Raw genomic sequence first — 22530 nt, 5'->3', positions numbered from 1 at the left:
CGCCTATTGGCCGCTGGTGCGCGCGCCGTTTAGGGGAGCTGCGCGGAGAGGGCGGCCACCCCCTCTCCCAGCTGGTGGTGGCGGGAGCCGGCGCGCCCCGCCAGTTCTGCCTGCTCGCCTCGGTAAGTGCGGGTGGCTCAGCTGCGGGTGCGGTGCGGCGAGGGGACGGGACGGGACGCGGCCCGACCTGCTCCGAGGGGCTGTGGAGTCCGACACACACCCCTGCCTCGCCTCGCCTCCCTTCGTCTCCCCCCCTCAGCGCCTGTCAGGGCCCCGGCCCGCTGAGGTAGCGCCGCGCGAGTGGCTGCCTGGCGCTTTACTTTTGTTAAGTAACTGCATGGTGCCTGATGAGTGGTGGAGCTTTGGGGAAAACTTGGAGGCAGGGTGTTTTTTTTCTTTGCTGCGGGTTACAGTGGCAAAAAAACTCCAAACCTGGTGCTTCTTAACTATTTTACGGTGGGAAGTGGAGCTCCCTGGTCATTCCTTCTAAGAGGTTAAGCATGATCCAGACACAGTTAGGCGGCCAAATATCCCTTCAGTATTTGTGTCCATGATCTGGATGCAGGAGTTGAATGCAACATTAGCGAGTTTACTGATGATCCCAAACTGGGAGGAGCTGTTGACTCTTTTGAGAGACAAGAGGCCTTGCAGAGGGATCTAGATAGATTGGAGCATTGGGCAATCATCAATGGCATGAAATGTAACCAGAACAAATGTCAGATTCTGCACCTGGGACAAAGTATCTCCAGACACAAGTAAAAATTGGGAGAGGAGTGGCTGGAGAGCCGGCCTGCAGAAAGGGATCTGGGGGTGCTGGTCGACAGCAGGCTCAGTGTGAGCCAGCAGTGTGCCCTGGCAGCCAGGAGAGCAAACCGCATCCTGGGGCACATCAAACACAGCATAACCAGCCGGGCAAAAGAGGTGACTGTCCCGCTGTACTCAGCGTTGGTGCAGCCTCACCTTGAGTGCTGTGTGCTGTTCTGGGCCTACAATTTAAGAACAGTGTGAAGGTCCTTGAATTATCCAGAGAAGGGCAACAAAGCTGGTGAAGGCATGTCCTTTGAGGAGTGGCTAAGAAGTTTGAGTTTGGAGAGAAGGAGGCTGAGGGGTGGCCTCATTTCTCTCTACAGCTTCCTGAGGAGGGGAATTGGAGAGGGAGGTGCTGATCTCTTCTCCCTGGTATCTGGTGACAGGGCATGCAGGAATGGTTCAAAGCTGCACCAGGGGAGGTCTAGACTGGACGTTAGGAAGCATTTCTTTATTGAGAGGATGGTCAAACACTGGAACAGACTTCCTGGAGAGGTGGTTGATGTCCAATGACTGTCAGTGTTTAAGAGGCATTTGGATGATGCCCTTAATAACAGGCTTTAACTTTTGGTCACTCCTGAAGTGGTCAGACAGTTGGACTAGATGATCATGGTAGACCCCTTCCAATTAAAATGTGCTTATTCTGTCCTTACTCTATTCTATATGTGCATGGCTACTTCTTAAAGTATCAAGAAGCTAGAACTTTCCAGCCACTGATGTTCCTGAGGTGATGACTACAAAGACTTGGCACTGTTGCAGCCAAACCTTGGACTGGGTCTCTAGATAACAATGATGTATCAAGCTAGCTTTCTATTTTCGGGTACAAAGTTACCTGAAACTTTCACCCAGTTACAGTGTAAAAGTCACCCCTGTGATACAAGTGCTGACAAGTTCCAGCTTGGTTCTTTTGTAGATGGAGTCTCTTCTGTTCATAACAGTGCAGATGAAATATGGGAATAACTTCTCAGGTCAATTTCTAAAGTAAACTGGGTGTTAACAGCAGCACCCATAGAAATAAAAAAAAAAAAAAAAAGAAGACATATATATAACAACCTACTTCTGTTTGGAGTTTTTTTGGCCATTTGCTTTTCATCCATAGAAAAAGGATTTCAGTTATATGTTTCTAATTAAATCAATAGAAAAGGAGAAATCACCAAGCAGGGTTGCTTGTGGATGTCTCCATACCTTCATGATACTCCAAGATGAGTAAACTGCACATAGTTTTTATGCTGACTGAAACTTTAAATACTGGAAATGCATGTTCATTTTTAGTATCTGTAGACCTGTTTTTAATTTAAATTGTTTCTGTGCTGTCACACTTAGAATAGCAGAACTTTTAACTGAGAGCAAATTTCTATATAATACAAGCGAGAGACTTGTCGTAACTTCAACTGTTGTCAGAAGAGTGAATATGTCTTTCTGGTTTTGTTTTAGGAAATTCGCTCTCTTAAAATGTCTACATCTAACATTGCAGCAAGAGTGGAAACTTGGCTTTCATCCACGTGGCATGTTAAAGTTCCTTTGACATGGCTGGAAGCATGTGTTAGTTGGATCCAGGAAGAAAACAGTGGTAGTAATTTAAGTCAAGCTCAGGTTAACAGGCAGGTATTTGAGCAATGGCTTCTTACTGATCTAAGAGATTTGGAATATCCCGTTTTGCCTGACTGCATCTTAGCTGCTCCGAAAGGAGAGTTGTCGGGCTTCTACTCCATACAAATTGATTCACTGGTTGATATTAGCCAGCCAGCATATTCTCAGCTGCAGAAGCTAAGAGGGAAAAATACTGTAAATGAAGAAGTAACAGCCAGTACTCAGGCATTCCAGAAGCCCTGGGAAGCAAAGTCTACTCGAATGCTGATGCTGCAACTAACTGATGGGATACATGAAATTCAGGGCATGGAGTATCAACCAGTGCCCGTCCTCCACAGTAATCTTCCTCCTGGAACAAAAATCACTGTACAGGGTAATATTGCATATCGTCTTGGAGTCCTTCTGCTTAAAGCAGAAAATGTGAAATTGTTGGGGGGTGAAGTAGATGCTCTTCTGGAGGAATATTCTCAGGAAAAAGTCCTTGCTAGATTAATTGGAGAAACTGAAAACCCTAATTCTCTCCAACAAGCTGATCATGACCAAATTGTTTCAAGGCCTGTGGATGAATTAGAACAAACTCTAGGCCCTTCAGATGAAGAGCTTTTAGCCAGTCTTGATGAAAATAATGAGTTTACTTTAAACAACGAAAGATCTTTAGAAAGTGGATACGGCAGTAGAAGCAACAATTTTAGTACAGCCTCAGGTTCACTGACTGCACACAATGGGAATGATTTGCTGTGGGAATCCGGAAGTCCTTTGCCTCATTCAGATGAACAAGTTTCACCTCCCATAGAATATGTTGATGGCTCTTTAAATGACTTTCCTTTAGAAGATGACTTTCTTCTGGAAGAAGAGATGCGAAAAGAGCTGGAAAAAGTGCCGCCAGTGGTCACAAACAGAAACATAGGTTTAATTACCGAGAGATCTCCACGTACATCTGCAAGCTCCTGTAATTCATCATTAAATGGCACTTGTGAAAAAGATGATGTGAATGAAAGAGATAAGCCTGTAGAAGCTACCAGCAAGCAAGAGACTTTTGGAAGAATGGTATTTGCTGGAGATGGAAATAGTATGAGTAGCTTTTCACAGCACAAGAACGTACATCAGACCTGCAGTTCTGCAGATTTTCCATTGGAAAATCCTCCTGAAGAAGGGCAGAATGATACAGACCTAGATGAGAACAGATGTAAATCCCAGCACACTTCTGACAGCAGACTGTTAAATGATGATCCTGTATTTTTCTCAAAAACGGATCATGAAGCAGATCAGCAGAAGCATGATTCACAGACCTTTGCTTTCAGAGCAGTACAGGCACATTTAGATTTAGATTCTCCACCTTTCACATATATTTCCCTTCTCCTTGCAAAAAAACCAGAAGCTGTTACAATTCTGAAAGTTAAGTGTTTTATTGTTACTCTCACTGGAAACCTCACAAGCAACAATGGGTCCTGGGGTATAAAGGCAAAAATTTCTGATGGTTCAGCTTATCTTGAAGTAGATTTTGCTGATGATATTCTAACAAGTTTGATTGGCTTTTCGGTGCCTGAAATGAATAAGCTGAAAAAGGATCCAGCTTTACATCTGAAGCTTAAGGATGGCTTAGAGAAATGTCAGAAACAACTGATAGATCTCTGTTGTTTGATGACTATAGAGTTTAATCCACTTCAGTCTAAAGCCACTGTATTAATTCTCCAGGATGCTGATGCAAGGCATCTAGAACAATTGAAGAAACGTTTGAATGAATAATGTGTGCAAACTTACAGACTGTATATTAGGAAACATTTAAGTCGGATTTCTCCTGAAGGACTGTTGAAAGTTAAATTTTAAAGTTTTATGTCTTTTCTCAGGAAAAATAATGGAAAAGTGAGAGGAGGGAGATGACTTGTTGGAGCGAAATAGTTTGTTTCTTATGGTGATAGTATTGAAATAAGTGTTCAAATATTTCTGTCTTGATTTAAAATACTCATGTAACATTTTCATTCTGCAAAACCCTCCGTGTCCTTGACTGGTGATCTGGAGTAGCAGAATTTGTTAGGAAATGGATAACAACGAACAAGCCAGCTCATTATTATACTTTTTCAAGGATGAATACTTACCTGATTTTTAAAAGGTAGCTATAGGAGACTGTCAGTCTTTTCTTGGAGGAAAGCAGTTGAGTAATAAACGGTCACTTCTGACTATACCAACCTGAAAACTCAAATACGTGTTCAGTGTGCAAAAACCTGAAGTGTAGAGAAATGAAAGACTTATAAATGTTCAGGTGTGGGGGGAAACAGCCCTGTACGTAAATAAGATAAAAAGCTGTATATTTAAAAAAAAAAAAGCCAAATATTTAACAATCTTATATTAACAGAATAGAACGATTATGAGGTATGGGGAACCTATTTTTTGTCATGTTAATGTTAATCACTGCTACTAGTTTTGAACCCACAGACAACCTTATTCATTTTATGATTACTTGTCTAGCCTTTTCACAGAGTAGTCAAATACTTGTGCTACAAATCTGTTGTATATGTATATTTAATGTTGGTCTTGATTTTTTTTTTTTAATTTCTGCTTTTAGAATGTATAAAAATATATTAAAGTTTTCATTTAAACTTTGGCGGAAGCTGTTTAGTCACTTTAAAAGAAAAATATACACCTTGTTGAATGTATGGAGTATCATAAATAGTTTGATTGGGTTTTTTATTCCTCTTTTTCCTTCTTCCTATCCTTTTCCCTTCTCTTGTTTTTTTTGTTTGTTTTTTTTTTAATTTGAAATTAGAAGCATTAAAATTCTGGCAGGGCTAGGGGACCAGTGACAGGAGAAGTATGCACAGTGTTGATAGTATTTGCAAAGAATATAAAATTGGTAGGAGAGGAGTTTTTCAGTTGGACTGTCGGTATCATTTTTTCAGGGCATTTTCTTTCCCTGAACAACGTCTGTTAGATCATTGGAAACTGCTGTGACAGACTGTCAGTATTGCCCTACTGCCCTGTATCCAGTTGGGAAGCATCCTTTGAGACTTCAGGTGACCTAAGGAAAACCAGAGGTAATTTGCTAAGTAAGGTAAAAATGGAGGAAAGTGGAGGAGGGGGAATCTTGAGCTTTTTCAGGCTTTGTTTTACACAGTTTAGAAATGCATAAATTCCTGTGTCCTTTTCCTTCCTCTCCTTTCCCTCCCCGCTCTGAAGAGAACCTGAGCAAACCATAACCCCATGAGTCATCTTTGGTTTTATTTTCTGAGGCTGTTGGGAATTGTGCATCATTTAGAACAGTAACAACAAAAGCGTTTGATTGTGTGGAACCTATATTGCCGCATCTTTAGTTACAGTTTCAGAAAAGACTGCTTGTTAGTAAGAAACTGACCAAGCTTCATCTCATGTAATTCCTGTAAAAGTAATGCAGCTGACTGTAAACCTTTAGTGCAGTTTTATGATGAGTTACTGAAACTTCCTTTGAAGTTTTGGCCTTACAATGTAAAAGGATAGGAGTTGTTAAATTCAAGCTAAACAAATAATCCACAGATTTTATTCTACTTGTGCACAGCAAGAGGAATGTCATTCAAAGCATGGAATCACATAGGTGTTGTCTTTGTTTCAGCTGATGAAGTCACACCTGCCCCTCTTTTTCTTCATTTGTGTTAAGGTTTAGTCATCTCTGCTAAAAGAAGTTCAGGTGTTTTCCATCCTCTTCCCCCACCCCTCCACCTTAAAGGCACTGCTATTTGTCTGACTCTTTCTTTTCCCCCTCTTCCCCATTGTCCTTGTCTTCATTTTCAGGATGTTATTCCTGGAAGGCTACTCCTATGCCTGTTCTTCAGTGCAAGCAAGAAGGTAAATCTGAGTACTGCTAGCTGTTCAGAGCTTGACTGCTCTGCAGATAGTTCGGTGCAATTTTCTGGTGTATAATGGTTCCAGATACATGTTTAAGCTTTTAGGATTAATGAAAAGTATTGCATAGTTTTTCAGACAAGAAAAGGAATGAAATAACTAAACATGCTTTCTCAAAATCACTCCAAGATCCGTATATCAAACAGAAAATGGCATATGTAGCTGCATGGTTCATGCCTTATCCACTTTATTGGCTCTCAGCACCAACTTCTCTATTTACCAGTCTTAATGTTTTTGTGCTGTGTGTATATTGCCTCAGTTTGCCAAGCAGTGGTGCATATCACAGTCCTTCAGATAATCAGAGTTCTTACAGGCTGAATTCGGAGAACAGGCTGCAACCCCAACTGACTGTGATAGTGATCTGGAGCAGAGGTGTGTCCCCACTCCTGCTGGGAAGTGCAACAGAATTCCTGTACCAGCTGCTGAAGGCAATTGTCATGGCAGCTGCTCTCACAAGTTACTTGTAGCCTTCTAGGAGAAAGCAGTTCCTGCTCTTTCTGTCATCTCCTGCTATTTTACAAACTCACTTTTTCTTGCTAACACTGTTTCGGCTGCTAAGTAGATTTCTGCTCCTGCAGTGTATCTGTGTGCAGTTTTAGAAGCTGTATTCTTCAGGAATGTTTTTATATTAATGGCAAAAATAAACAGCATTTTTTCATTGCTGATAACAATGGGAACTTCCAACTAATACAGTTTTAAAGTATGAAACCAACATTCTCACGCAATGACTTGGATGTTATTATATTAGTGAATGAAAATTTGCTCTTCCTGCCTTTCTTACAGCTATTAAAGAAAATGAAAACAATAAATTGGCTATGGCAGTGCCAGGTAGCTGCATCAGAATATTCCATTTAAAAGCACTGTCACTAAGACAAGGTTGTGGAAAAAAGAAAGTTCTCAAACTTTGCTGCGCCCTACTTCCTTTAAAGGTATTTGCTCTCAAACTGTAGAACAAGGCAGTGGCTAGACCAAAGAATGTGGCAGGTTTCCAAGTAAACGAGGCTGGCAAGCACAACTTGAGGACTAGCCTAATCCTATGGGATACTAGTTTGGCCACAACGATGCATGTCATTATAACCCAGCAACTTCCTTGTTGAATGAAGGCAGTGTCCTAAGGAAGCAACAGCTAGTTTAGATAATGTAATTTTAAAGTATCAGTTAAGAATTTTAAGGGATTTCTTAAAGGGTGTGCCGTACTGCTCCAGTACTGTGACTTAACACTAAAAGAACTATATATTTCAGGTCGTATCAGTAGGAAAGATTTTCACAGTGGCTGAGTATGGAACATGATTAGAACAGTAAACATAACACTTGCTTCTAAATATAAATCCCTGTTTCTTAATGTCTTGCTATAATAATATCAAACATTTCTGTTTAGAATAAAAAGGCAGTAACTCTTAAGCTTTTTGCTATAGGGAGGGAAGAGTGATTTGTAGTACAGTACACCAGAGTTATCTGGAAGCAGGCAAACTTAAATATATTTACCTGGGAGGAAGGGTCAAAAAGAACTTAAAAATGTAAATAGTATCTCTCATTTCAGATCCAGTTCTCTGCCTTATGGTCCTAGAAGGAACAGAATGCCAACAGTAATGACAGCAAATGAGAGGTTAAAGGCAGCCTGACATTGCAACTCTTTTGAATTCAACACCTAGAAGTTTTCTACAAATCAGCTTCTCATCTAAATGTATACTTTTATATCAATGTGTCACTTTTTCATCTTTTTTCCTTAAGGATTTTTTTTTCCTGTTTACACTGAGTTTTCTAACAGGGCAAAATTGCAGTGTGTTGCTGTCAGTATTTGTGCTGGTTCTCATTCTTAAGGCTGAACAAACCCAGTTCTCTTGTCCTCTCTAGGGAGTGGCATGTGCTCCAGCTTCCTGACTACCTTGGCAGACATCTGCTGATCACCTACTTCACTATGTCAGTGGCTTTCTTGTGCTAGAGAACTCGGTACTCCACTTGCAGTCTCACCAGTGCTGAAAGCAGAAGGCAGCGTGCTTTCTTGGACCTGCTTGCTGCTCTGATAGAGCCTGGTATGTGGCTGGTCCTTGCCACTGCAGGGTCACCCTGCTGACTTATGTTGAAGCTGTCCATCAGGGCACACAGGTGTTACTATGTAAAGCTTTCTAACTAGTTGGCTCCCAAGCCATACTGTTGAATGGGGTTATTTCTGCTAACATAAAGGACTTTGCATTTGCCTTTGTTGAACTTAAGGAGGTTTCTGTCAGTCCATGTGTCCAGCCCATGCACTGCTGGTTCTCTAGCACTGACTGCTTGGTTTCCTTTTCTTCCCTCTGCCCCTTCCTGCCATGTCTGGTAGCATCTCCCTCGCTTGTCCCTTATCTATGCAATCAGCAACCTCTTCCTAGAGGGAATTAGGTTGAGCAGAGATGACTTGCCATTGGTAGACCCATGCTGTCTGTTCCCAGTCACCATCTGCTTCATGTGCCTAGATATGGATTCAGGGAGGATCTGCTCTAACCTCTGGGACTGAGGTCTGGCTGCCCAGTCAGTAGTTCCCTGGATCTTCCTCCCTGAAGATGGGTGTGACACTTGCCTTTTTCCAGTCATCAGGAACCTCCCGATTGCTGTGACCTTTGCAATGTCATAGAGAGTGGTGTTGTGGTGACCTAAGCCAGCACCCTCAGCAGCACCCTGCCTGGTCCCATGGAGAGTTATGTGTGTCTGTGGGGTAAAGTACTCCGTTTTTGCCAGGAGGTGCTGGTACTTATGATGTCAGTAAGGAAGACATTCAGACTCTGTAAAGTACCATTTAAAATGCTAGTTATTAGAGCTAACACGTTTGGATAAAGGCAAGGCCATGCAGGTAGTACAATCCCTGGCACCAAGGGGGAGCTGCCTGCTGGCTCCTCTGACACCATGTGTTGTCAGAGCCTGTCCTGCAGCCAAGGGATTTGTGTGCCCAACATAGCCCAAGGAATGCACGGGGTGTGCAGAGCTTGGGCCTGTGCCTGCTCAGCTTAACTGTGGCGTGGATCACTGACTGCTCCGTGTGTGATGGTCTTCTGGTCAGGATCGCTGCACTCCCTGTGCTGGAGGGGTTGTACTACCTTTCTGTAGATCCTATTAGTAGGCTTGGGGAAATGGGAGGCCAGAAAGCAGACCTAACCAGTGAAAACCAAGGTGAAAAAAAGTATTGAGTACTTCAGTCTTTCCCATTTCCTTTGTCAGTAGGTGCCCTCTCTCACTGAACAGTGAGCCCCATTTTCCTCAGTCTTCCTTCTGTTCCTGATGCACTTACAGATGCCCTGTTTATTGCTCTTCTCATCCCTATATGCTTGACCAGTGTCCCTATGTTCTTATTGAAATTCCTTCCATGTACTTCCTTTTTTTCATCTGAGGTCAGTCATGGGTTGCCTGCCCATCTGTGCTGGTGTCCTGCCATGCCAGCTTGGTTTTCTGCACTGTCCACTGTTTGTGTGCTACAAAGAGGTTATCCTGAAAAGTAATGCACTGCCCTGGGCCTTTCTGCCTACCTGGGCAGTCTCCCATTGGATCCAAGTAGATCCCTAAATAAACTGCAGTCAGATCTCCTAAAGCTCAGAGATGTGTTATTTAACTTGCTCACTTCTCTGAGCATTTAAAACAACACAATGTCAAGATCACTGCAGCCAAGTCTGCCTTCAGCCTTTCCATCTTTAGGTGTTTCTTGTTTACCAATGGCAGGTCCTGCAGAGTTTTTCCTGTCATCTGCTCATGGATCATCATCATCTTTTGGTATCTGTATTGCCTGTGTAAGATCTAAGTTATTTAGGAGAAGGACTGTATCATAGGTTTCCTATTGTAATACGAGTCACAGTTGGTGCTGGCTTTAAAATATTTTATATGTTTTACTATATTGGCAGTGTGGATGGTGGAAGAATGTGACTTGTTTGACTGGACAATACTGCTTAAAAAGCAATGGCAGTGTACAGCCTATTGTTTTGTGGCAGATGAATACAAAAAAAAATTAACTTTTACACTATTTTCAAGGACAAAACTGTCATTGATTTCAACAGAGTTCCACTAATATGAAAAAGTGCAAAATGCAGGCTGCCTGAAAACCATTTGTATTGGTAATACAGCATGAAACGGGGATATGAACTGAGAGAGACATTCATACAAGGAGTTACAGATTAGAGGCCTTTCAGGGCAAGGGTATTTCCCCATTTCCTGAGGGAGCTCTCCCAAGGTCATTGCAGCAAAGAAAAAGAAATTTGCCTCAATTCTGTGGCTACTCAAAGAGCAGTAGGAATTTCAGTCCAAGTGGCTGAAAGCATCTGATTTTCAGCTCTGTTAAGAACCTTGTCTGCAGGCGGAGGTGGGAGCTGGGAGACATTCAGTACTTAATGCTTCTTACTAGTTAAATGAGCATCTCCCTGCCCAGTGATTTAGCCTTTCAGAAGCACTTAACTCCTTGCACAGCCTGCACAGGGATTAAAAAAAAAAATGCTGAGGTGAAAATATACATATGTTCAAAGAATCTGTAATGGAAAAGAGTGTGATTTACAATAATTAAGAGGAAATGTTTTATTCTACTAACAGCATTTAGGAAATAAATGTAATTATGAGCTAAATACTCATAACTGATTTTTCTGTGTTTAAGACAACTTCTTTTAATATTTACATCATCATTTAACAGATGTGTAATATATATAAAATGTGGGCAAGCATTGTTTGTACCAAACCACAAATCTGGCTTTTATTGTAAACAAACTCAGACTTAGCAGCCCCAGTGCTGCTTAGGTAATTTACCCTTGGGTACCAGCTATTACTGTAATTGCTCTCATACAGTTTCTCCAAACTAGAAAATGCCATTAAATAGAAAGTGTAAATAAGGATCTACTTGTAACTTAAAACATTGGAATAATCATTCAATAGATATATTTTTGTGAAAACGTATGTGTATTGCCTGGAAGCTTTTGCTTACAGATAGGTTACTAAAATGCAAATATTGATAAAAAATACCCTTGAGCTGCCAAGACTAAGCCACCAAGTATATGTGCAACCAGGGCCTATATAAAATAAATGTTACACCACTTTAACATATACATTAAGGTATGCAAGAACACTGAAATAAGTTTTACTTTTTGTTTCCTAAGTGATTCGATACGAAGCTGGTAGGCATCAACTGTTAAGTACTATAATGTGATCATATCTGATAGTCCAGGCAAAACCAAAATAGGAGAAAAACAGATGTCTTACCTATAGGGTCTGTTGCTGTTTATGAAAGGACACAAGGTTGATGCTACATGATGGTTTTAGTAACTACATTAGCTTTTATTTATGACCTTATTTTCGAATACTAGTGTTATAGAACATAGGTTATAATATTTTTTAATGTAAAATAAGAGAGAGCGATGTGAAATAATCCTCTATCTCTAGCAAAATACTATGTCTACTGTCTCTAGTACTGGTGATGTTAGGTGACTAATCATGAGACAAAAAAAAAAGTCTGATTTTCTTCTGTCAGGTAATACCAGTTAGGTGACTTGTTCTTTTCCCAATCCTGATTCAGTGATCATCCTTCCATTTCTGCTATTTGAAAAAACAAAACTGGGAATTAGTTTGATCTAACGATATCTATATAACAGCCTTTATAATAACCAGTAAATTAGGCCCTGGGTACATGTGCAAAAATTAAAAAGTGAAATAATTGTGAATACTCATAGCGAAGTACTGTTTATCTATATGTAAGTGGAGTTGCTAGTCTGCATAGTCAGAAGCAAATGTACAAAATGCAGCATAGCTATGTATTTAGCCATTTTAAACATATTTTTCTAATAGTAGTTTATTCTTGTGACACAGAATGTGATATGCTTCAACAGTATACTATATATTGATGGAGCTCTTACAAAACCACTGTCTTGTAGATAGGAATTTATTACAGCCTCTGTTGCTTCTTCTTTGTAGAGGGAAGCTTTCTTTAAAACAGTCTTTTTTCAGCTGCAGATATATGAAAATGTGTGATAAGAAAAAATATTAATGTTTTGACAAACTGATATAAATGTGCAGTTCAGCATTATTTATGAAGTCGCACTGTTTTGTGAAATGAATAGTTTTGAATCTAAAAATCCAGTGTTATGTCTTCAGTGTAATTTACCACTTTAGATCTTCCTGAGAAATACATTCAGTTTGTTCATATTGTATTATACTAAGGATTTAAAAGTTTAAGAAAGATGTTCTGTGAGGGAAGTAAGCAAACCAAATTTTTATCAGAGACATGTTCATTTATCAGAGGCATTTTGTCAGCTAAGATGTTGAGTTGTGTTGGTCTGATATTGGGAAATTGTCTGCATTTCTGAGTTCATTTTGGGAGTGTAAAATTGTTAGAGAAAGAGAATTTGTTAGTGGAAAAGGAAGAGGTGGTTGATGAGAAGAAAGTCAGGTATCTTAAAGGAGGTGTATTGTAGCAAGATGTTTCCTTAAATAGAGAAAAAACCAAAAGATTAAATAAAATGGCATTAAAAAAGCGAAGCATCATTTGCTGGTTTTAATTTAATTTGATTTCTGTAGAAAAATATATTTAAACTAAGGTTGCTGTTCTAGGCAAGGAACCAATGTTCTTTACACATATGGTATTTGATATTGTGCTAGTGATGTACTTAGAGCAATCAGTAGCAAAATTTTTATTGGACCCTCTCATAGCAGAACTCGTCTACGAGAAGTACTCCTTAATATTTCCCATAGTACTTACAAACTGTGTGTCAAAACTTAAGGCTGCTTTGTATTTTTTGACAGTGCTGTCTCATTCAGCATATTGTTGGAAGCAAAAACTTGAATGTTTGATCTACAGAGGAAGCTTGAAAACCATTCAGATGTCTGGGCTAACCTGATGCCTTTCAGACACAGAAAGTGAATTTGTGTGGTTTTTATGGGGGACGGGTTCAGTGCTACTACATTACTTGTGTGACACAGACTGACAATCATTGGACATTGTGTTATTGGTATAAAGATATTTAAACTGGTATAAAGAAGCTGTGTAATAACCCCAGTTAATAAATTGTGCCTTAAGATTTAGGTGGAATTTGGCTCACTGAAAAAAATTAGGGACCTGATCATTTCATACATGGTAATTCTGCACTTGCTTTAGATCCGTATGAAACAGCTTGGCCATTAAAAGCATCTATTAGACCTTTCCTGCCCCTGTTTTCATGCTTGCACACCATCTTCATTGTGCTGGGTTAAAAACTGTCAAAAACATCACCATCATGCTACTGGGTTAAAAATTCTCTTTAGTTACTGAGTTGGATTTTAGCTTGAATCAGTTCCCTGAGGTACAAAGGAGGAAATGATGCAGGGGTGGAAAGAAGCAGGGGGAGGGTCATGGAAAGCTTCATGCGCTGGTTTTATACATGTAAAGCCCCTGCCACAGCTGCAATTCTACTGATGGATAGCAACAGGCATCCTTTAGAACTAGTAAGAGGAAAATAGGATGAAAATATCGAAACAGGCCAAGTTAAGAACAGAAAGGAAGGAAGCTGAGCTCTGAATATCACAATGAGAAAAAGTTTACTCTGTTTTATTCCATGTTTTATTTTTTCCTGTTTTATTCCATGAATCAAACAATGACATTGTTAGAAGCAGTAAAGAATAATAAACAAAGGAGGAGTGAAGAAAGGGAAATTCAAAGCTGTCCGGGACGTTGAAAAAGAGTAAGCGATTGCAGAACTCAGCTGCAGGAGAAGCTAAAAATGAAAACCATACATGTTTATACTAAAGGTATGAGTGAAGATACGCAAAATAATTGGAAGAAATTGCTTAATTTGAGGGGCTTTAGTATCTACACTGTGTTTCCTGTTGGAATTTTCCTAGTCAAAAGAGAAAGGAAGGCACAGCGAATCATCATTTTCTCATAAGTATTCCATTAAACTTTAATTTCTTATGTCTGGAAGTGTTAAAATATAAACTGTACTTCTGTGAATGAGTGCACAGATAATGTCTGCATAATAATAACGTCTTTATCTCTCTCAGAAGTAGTAACATATTACTGTATTCTTTAAACAGTCTTGAATGGTGGTGGTAGCTTCGTTTTTCATGGCAGAATTTGGGAGGGTGTGTGATGAGGTAGTGTGTCTCAGCATATTTTGCACCAAAATCTACCCCATCCTGTTGACTCACTGCACTTCATTCAACACAGTAAGTGTAGGGCCAATTACAGCAGTTTGCCCCTATCTCCACTGGTTTGGAGCATAGCTTTCTTCCAGGTACTAATATCCTAATTCCTGTAAACTGCATAAGTAGAGAAACAACTGGTTCTATGTGGTCAGCTCCTTAAGTCATCAGAAGAGAGACAATCATACTGAATTTTGTAGCATTATTTACAACTGCAAAGGGTGGGGTTGGGGGGAGGAATGAGAGGAAGGATGTTCAATGCTGAGTTTTCCCCTGATGCTTTTTAAACAATGCGTTTATCTGTTCTTCATTTCTGTAAGTATCTTCTCCAGCTGTGCAGTTATAATTCAGCAGTATCATGTACTGTCACTTCTGCATTAGTAAATACCTAGGACCTGCTGAGTAATTATGAAATAACCTCATAATGAAATGCAGCAAAGGGTTCTAATTAAATTGTAAAGTTGCTTAACAACTGTTCTACTTTAAATGAGAATTTTCCACCCGTGTGTCCTAATGAGTTCTCGGAATACATTACTAAAAATATATAAATGATACGGTAAACACAAAATGTGATTTTTCCATACCTCCATTGTGTAGAAAACAAAATAAACTCATATGCAAGAATTCAAATATTAACTTATATTGGAATACTATGGCAACTACATGAAATTTTTAATCCATTTTTTTGTATAAACAAAAATACAGGTTGACATCAGTAACCCATGTAATTCAGTATTTTGTCCCTGAAAATGTCTAGTACTGGGTACAGAGGGTAGCATGGAAAGCATATAGTGCTGCCTCCCTGATTCTTTCAGCAGTCTTAGGCTCATGGACCCCTTCAGTCAGAGGTTGTACCTTTGCACATAATAGTCCATGGTGGAAATCAAGACAATGCAATAATTGGACTACCCTACATGAGAAGGTTTGGTGAATATCAAATGTTGGCTAAAAATATGATTCTTGTCTACCATCTGATTCAGGGACTGCAAAAATTATATTCAAAGAACAAATATTTTGTCAATATAAGATGTATCCTTAGTATTTTGGCATTGCTATTCATTTCTGTTATAACATAGGCCTTATTCAGGATAATCTGTTTTAAAAGATCTGATATGCTCAGGCACTAACAGAAGTACAGTTAATGCCATAATCTACATATCGGCAGTATTTCTTAAACTGTAAAAATAACCCTAAAAAACCTCAAGAACCACCAAAAACCTCCACACAAGTTAATCTGTCTAAGCATGAAAACCAACTAATTTAAACCACTAACTGAACATTTGTAAGTAGCATTAGATTAATCATAATATGAATTAATAATTGTTTGGAATTCATAGCAATGCTATATGAAATAGTGATGATAGTATTTGTTTGAAAGATCTTTTTGAGAACTGTTAAATTCAGTGAGGGTGGATAGAGCCATTCTAAGGAAAATCTTCATTAGGTTAGAGAAATAAATATGCAGAACTAGTTATATTGCTGAGAACAAGTATCTCAATCACACAGAAAACTTACCATTAACCTAGCACTGCCAAGTCCACCACTAAACCATGTGGCTAAGCACCACATCACATCTTTTAAATACTTCCAGGACTGGTGACTCAACCATTTCCCTGGGCAGCCTGTTCCAATGCTTGACAATCCTTTTGGTGAAGGAATTTTTCCTAATATCCAATCTAAACCTCCCCTGGTGCAACTTGAAGCCATTTCCTTTCATCATATTGCTTGTTACTTGGGAGAAGAGTCTGACACCCACCTCACTACAACCTCCTTTCAGGTAGTTGTAGAGGGCGATGAGGTCTCCCCTCAGCCTCCTCTTCTCCAGACTAAACAACCCCAGTTCCCTCAGCCACTCCTTGTACGACCTGTGCTCCAGACCCTTCACCAGCTTCACTGCCCTTCTTCTGGACATGCTCACATAATTCAATGTCCTTTTTGTAGTGAGGGGCCCAAAACTGAACACAGTCATCGAGGTGTGACCTTACCAGTGCCGAGTACAGCGGCAGGATCCCTTCCCTGTCCCTGCTGGCCACGCTATTTCTGATACAAGCCAGGATGCCATGGGCCTTCTTGGCCACCTAGGCACACTGCTGGCTCCTGTTCAGCCGGCTGTCAATCAACACCCCCAGGTCCCTCTCTGACTGGCAGCTCTCCAGCCACTCCTCCCCAAGCCTGTAGCACTGCTGGGGGTTGTTGTGGCCCAAGTGCAGCACCCGGCATTTGGCCTTATTGAAACTCCTACAGTTGGCCTTAGCCCATCACTCCAGCCTGTCCAGATCTCTCTGTAGTGCCTTCCTTCCCTCAAGCAGATCAACACTCCCACCCAAGTTGGTGTCATCTGCAAACTTACTGAGGGTGCACTCGATCCCCTTGTCCAGATCATTGATAAAGACATTAAACAGAACTGGTCCCAGTACTGAGCCCTGGGGAACACCACTTGTGACCAGCTGCCAACTGGATTTAACTCCATTCACCACAACTCTTTGGGCCCGGCCATCCAGCCAGTTTTTTACCCAGTAAAGAGTAAGCCTGTCCAAGCCACGAGCAGCCAGTTTTGCCATGAGAATGCTGTGGGAAACGGTGTCAAAGGCTTTACTGAAGTCCAGGTAAACAACATCCACAGCCTTTCCCTCATTCACTAAGTGTGTTACCTTGTCATAGAAGGAGATCAGGTTTGTCAAGCAGGACCTGCCTTTCATAAACCCATACTGACTGGGCCTGATCACCTGGTTGTCCTGTACATGCCATGTGATGGCACTCAAGATGATCTGCTCCATGACCTTCCCCAGCACCAAGGTCAGACTGACAGGCCTGTAGTTCCCTAGATCCTCCTTCTGGTCCATCTTGTAGATGGGCATCATATTTGCTAACCTTCAGTCAACTAGGACCTCCCTGGTTAGCCAGGACTGCTGATAAATGACTGAAAGTGACTTGGTGAGCACTTCTGCCCACTTTCTCAGTACCCTTGGGTGGGTCATCTCACTTTAGTAGTATACCCCCTATAGTTGTAGATACACTATTAAAAGTAGAGTGTCTGATAGTAGCCACTTTACACACACAACCCCTCCCTTTAGAGGCTGTTTTAACTGAACTGCATGTTGTGTGCTGCCTTTCAAAACTGAAGTCATTGAAGGACTTTCCCCTTTAATTGCAGTCACTGGCTGCTAGTGGCATTGTGGCACTTAACACACCCTCTGAGAGTATTTCCTGCCCTGCAGACCTCAACATCTGTGAGTGGGAAAGGGGCAAATGCAGCGGAGAGGACTGAGTTTTCAGAAGACAGAAAGTAAGGGAAAGGCAGAGGCTAGAGGAAGTGAAAGCACGAAAGATGCAGCAAATCATATTTTTGTAATGGGATATCCAGGGCCAGAGGACAGTCCTGAGTTTCTGACTACCTGGACAGAAGAACAGGAAGCAAAAACTGGAGATACATGTAGGATGGAGCCAAGGGTCAGGTAGATAGAGAAAAAGGAAATTAGGGATGTGGAGGTGTGCAGAGGCAGAAGGAAAAGACAGCTAAAGTAAGAAACTTGAGTAGATGTGAGAAAGGGTCTGAGCATGAACTCTAAGATGAAGGTAGATGAGCAGAAGCTGAAAGTTGGGACACTGGAAACTTACAGAGCTGGAAAGAAAAGAAGTTGATGGTAGGGCAGAAAGGACAGGCAGTCAGCTTGGGGATATAGCGCCTATGAGCATAGAGATAAGAGAGGTGGGATAATATGCACCAGTATTTCTAAAGTCCTTCAAGTCACTGCCAAAATAGTGTGTTGTTTCTGTCATCTTCTCAGAAATTACTTAACCATTTCTGCTAAAATTTCTCTGAATTTAGCCTGGGGTAGGAATCTAGGATAACACTTGAATGTTTTAAGTATGACTCAAAACAACCTTGGCAAGTTGGATATATAGTTGTAAAACAACCAACAATGAAATTCAATCAGAACAACTACAAGGTGTTACACTTGAGAAGCAACAGACTGCTCAAATTAAGCATGGGCAATAACTGGTTAGGCAGCAGCGCTACAGGAAGGGAGTTATAGGGTGTAGTGGACCACACAGTGGGTGAGCCACAGCCTCTTGTGACTGTGAAAGCAACAGGTGTTGGACAGGGAAATAAGAAAAGGGTTAAAACGTGAAAGACGCATGCAGTAGGCTAACCCTGGTGGGCAGCTGAGCCACAGCAAGAATGATCATTATTAGAGAAAATGGGTGGTGAGGATGGGTTGAAAGAAATCAGGCTGTTTACCTGAAATGAGATTGGAGGGAGGAATGGGGAAACATGATAGTCTTCAAATACACATGAGATTTTTACATAAAATTATTACACACCAAAAGAAATTAATCTGCTCTCTGTGTCTGCAGGAGGACAAGAAGTAATAGACTTAAATTACTGCAGAAAAGATTCAGATTAGAAGAAAGTTTTCTTAAGGTACTATCTGCAGACAAATAGATCTGTTTTGAACCTGGGGAGGTGATGGGCTCCATGGCCTGGAGACCTTTACGAACAGGTTAGACCTGATCCGTTGGGAAAGCTTTGAACACAGCTGTGTGGTTTGGAGCTACAGAACAGAGGTAGATCCCTTCAAATGTATTTTCCTGTGACTGTAAAATTATAAGCAGCTGTAAAGTTTTTTAGGATTAAAATACAGAGTGTTTTTCTGTTGATGCTTAAGTACCAATGCTTAAAATACTCTTAAAGCTGTCCCAGCGGTGGATGCAGTTATAAGTAGGAAAAGTGGGCTTATCTTAAAAGGCTTGCTTTTGTCGTAACAGAAGTGAACTGTAATCTACAAGTGTGCCATCTTTGCTTATTCACAGCTGTATACTTTCTGTATCTACTACTTGAATCGTCAGTGCAGTTTTGCCAGTGGAGTCCTATTTATGCTAGCGACTTCTGCTGGGACAACTCCTGTCACTCAGCAATTGTACCACTTCGCATACGGCAGGCATCTCTGATATAAACTGGGTTTATTTGGGTAGTTTTAACTTTAGGATTGCAAACTCTGCAATACATTAGCGAGAAATGGTAAAAAAGATGTGCACTGTAGCAGAAAGGGAAATGTTTGTGATACCTAGAATTGAATTCACAAAGAAGCTAACTGCTGATGACTACCTTCTCCACTAGAAAACTGGAGGGTTTCCATTTTTCAAAATCACAATCTGATTTTAAAACACTATATGTCTTATTTTGCAAAAGTTGCTTATTTAGTAAATTGTTTTAAAAATCAGTAGGCAAAATGCTTATATTATCTACACCGTGCAAGTCTGAAACCTTGGTTATCAGAATTCTTTTTTTACCATAGAAGCAAAGTTTGTTCTTGCTTAAGACTTTTACATTAATGCTAAGTAAATATGCTTGAATACTTCCCTTCCCAGTTTTACTGATAAAAATCAATTTTAAATCTAACAAAAGACAGTGAAATTATGCTGCTGCAACAGAGTTAAAAAAAAAAAAATCAGTAAATATTTTAGGAGACAACTTTCCCTACTCAATATTAAACATTTGTTAGGAAGGGTTTCAGGTAAGAGCAGAAGAGAAGGGCCATTAGAAGGAATTCACCGGCAGAAAATTACAGCCATCTTGTCTATATCCCACTTTGCTATTACATGGTGAAGCTGAACCTGCAGCTGTGCTTCCAGGTAATTTGTAGATGTTGGCCGTAACAGCCTTTGCTAATTCAGTTCCTGCTCTTCAAATAGGACATCATAGCCCATTTTTCACTTGTTCCTTGGTTTCCCTAGAATAGGTCATGAACTGTGTATGGTTTGGAGAACTCATATTCTTTTGAAGATTGGGTTACTTAGCTCATTTTATCTAAATGTTCAGTAAATCCTGTATCTGTAGTGGGATTACCAGCGCACACAGCAGGCAGACTGTGACTATTGACCCTTTTTCAAAATGTTAATCATTTTAAAAGCATTATGCCCTGTCTTTATCAGTATGTGCAGTATATTCATTAATATGTGCCTCTGTAAAAAATGTATTTACTAACTCCTTTCTTTTTCCCAAACATGCCTGCCAGGTCATTGCGATGCCTGCCTTAAAACTCCAAGTGCTGCTGGAAACCAGGAAATACTTACAACACAAATGTATCCATGCTAGCCTTGCTGTTATGGTATCTAAATAATACATTCAAGCCAGTATTTAGACAAGTAGCAGATATTTAACGTTTGTTTTGAATTACTGCAGTTAATGTTGTCAACATGGATTTCAGGAAGCGGCAGGTTTCTTTATGTTTTAAAGCAGAGCATTAAGCAATGAGAATGTTGTCACCTGTATTAATGTGTTACAAGTTGCACTTTTGTAATTAAAAGAGATAAGCTGGCATTTCCAGTTGTTTTATTTGTATCCTGCAGCAAAAGCTGTAACAGTTTTTAAGATTTTGGAACCTCTGTGTGTGTGATTCAGAATTAGAGCAGTTATTCCTGAATCATTCCTTTAGTTAGTCTTGCTATAACACAGAAAATATTTTGTGGAAACAGTGTCACCACACCTCGGACTTATTTAATACATTTCATCCAAAGTTCAGAAAACACTGTGTAAAAGTATTTCAGTCTATTAGGAAACTCTCTATAACCTAACACTGTCAATGACGTTATTTGCTTTTATTATGAAATAATGAAGAATAATTTCTTCAAACATTTTTGCATTTCATTTCTAGGTATTTATGAAAATAACTTTTAAAACATGTTCTTATTTCAATAAACTTAGAAGCATTTCACAGAACCAACTTCTGCTCCCTGGGGTTGTTTTTACTTATGCTATTTTTTTTGATGCAGTTCTAGCAATTAACAGAAATGGTCCTTAGAGGAGACACCTGGAACATAAAGCTAATTATTCCATGTACTCTGACTTGCTATAATGAGCAGAGTTAAGGATATGCCTTTTTTATCTCCAACAACAATATACTACCTATTTTGATGTCAACATTACTAAAAAAGAATCCTATCTTGATTTAAATAGGAGTCTGTCCATTTCCTGTTAAAAAAACTCCAAACAATTCTTAAAATAAATTTTGCAGTAGCTGGGACAACCAGAGTAAGTAGTCGGAAGAGAATAGTCACTAGATTCTCGTGCCAGAGGAAACAGAGGAAATGTTCTTTTCTACTCCTGAAGATGGGAATTTATTAGACCTTTTAGCAAATAATTTGGTTTTACAATACATTACCAGGAATTAGTGAGATTGGTTATGTCCCTAATCATGTTTTTTTTAAAATGTCCTTAGCCTACTTTGAAAAATTTTGAAGTGGACCTTTATTATGGTTACAAAATTGTATAAAAGAGCATTGCACTCTTAGAATGAGGGTTACAGGTGGAATGTAGCAAGGCTAATATGAAAGGTAATGGAAAAATCCACTACTTGTGTTCGCTACTTAAAAGGCATGATTGAGTAAATGGATTTCTCTACTTTCTAGGAGTGTGCTTCTACATTAGTCTAGCAGCAATTAGAGAGAAGAGGTTGCTCTGCAAATTGGGTCCATGAACCATGTAGTTCATCTTTTTTATTGTGTAAAACATAAAAAATTGCTCCTAATCAATCCACTTCAACTTTCAGTCTAAAAATTATTTATCATCCCTTTCAGCCTAGAGCACTTCTAAAATGTTTTCCTGAAACTAACTAAAAGGAGGTGGTGTTTGTATCAGTAAGCAGATTATATTTGTGTGAGGTAAATCTTACTATGGTAGCAACAGAGAGACTATATTATTACCAAAGAGTTCTTAACAAATTAATTAATGCTTTTAGAATAATTAGTCCACAGTTCAGATGTAATAGTGGTCTCTAATAAATAAATGATGCATTGCTTGATGACAATAATACTGAAATAGCTTATTTTTTGAAAAAGAAAATAAATGCTTTTGAACTTTCTGTGTTGACAGATACCAAGTCACTTACTAAATACAGGTTCTTTTTAGCTTTTGTCTCCTTTGAGACCTACAGTGTGACTTCTGCTTTTGCAGACACTAATATTTTGGATTGATCATTAGTTCCCACAACTTGACAGGATCATTATGTTCAGGTAAAAGGACTCGAATCAGGAGATATGATTTCCAAGACAGGGTCCTAGTTTGACAGCAGGAAATTATTTAATCTCTGTGCTGTATTTTCTGTAGTATGTAGGCATGATGTTCATGGCTTGAGTATTGGA

At 39.8% G+C, this 22530-nt stretch overlaps 1 protein-coding gene across 1 annotated transcript; it reads left to right on the top strand.

Moving 5' to 3' along the window:
• The first annotated feature begins 1 nt into the window (after position 1).
• RMI1 (RecQ mediated genome instability 1) lies at positions 2-4999 on the top strand. The gene is made up of 2 exons (XM_074813812.1): positions 2-122; positions 2242-4999. Exon 2 carries the CDS (start codon positions 2260-2262, stop codon positions 4141-4143), a length of 1884 nt encoding a protein of 627 aa, XP_074669913.1. The 5' UTR covers positions 2-122; positions 2242-2259; the 3' UTR covers positions 4144-4999.
• Positions 5000-22530: the final 17531 nt, after the last annotated feature.

This window comes from Strix aluco, chromosome Z (assembly GCF_031877795.1).
Source record: "Strix aluco isolate bStrAlu1 chromosome Z, bStrAlu1.hap1, whole genome shotgun sequence".
NCBI classification, from domain to species: Eukaryota; Metazoa; Chordata; class Aves; order Strigiformes; family Strigidae; genus Strix; species Strix aluco.
Note: the sequence above shows the minus strand (reverse complement) of the source record. Positions and strands in the feature narration are given on the sequence as shown.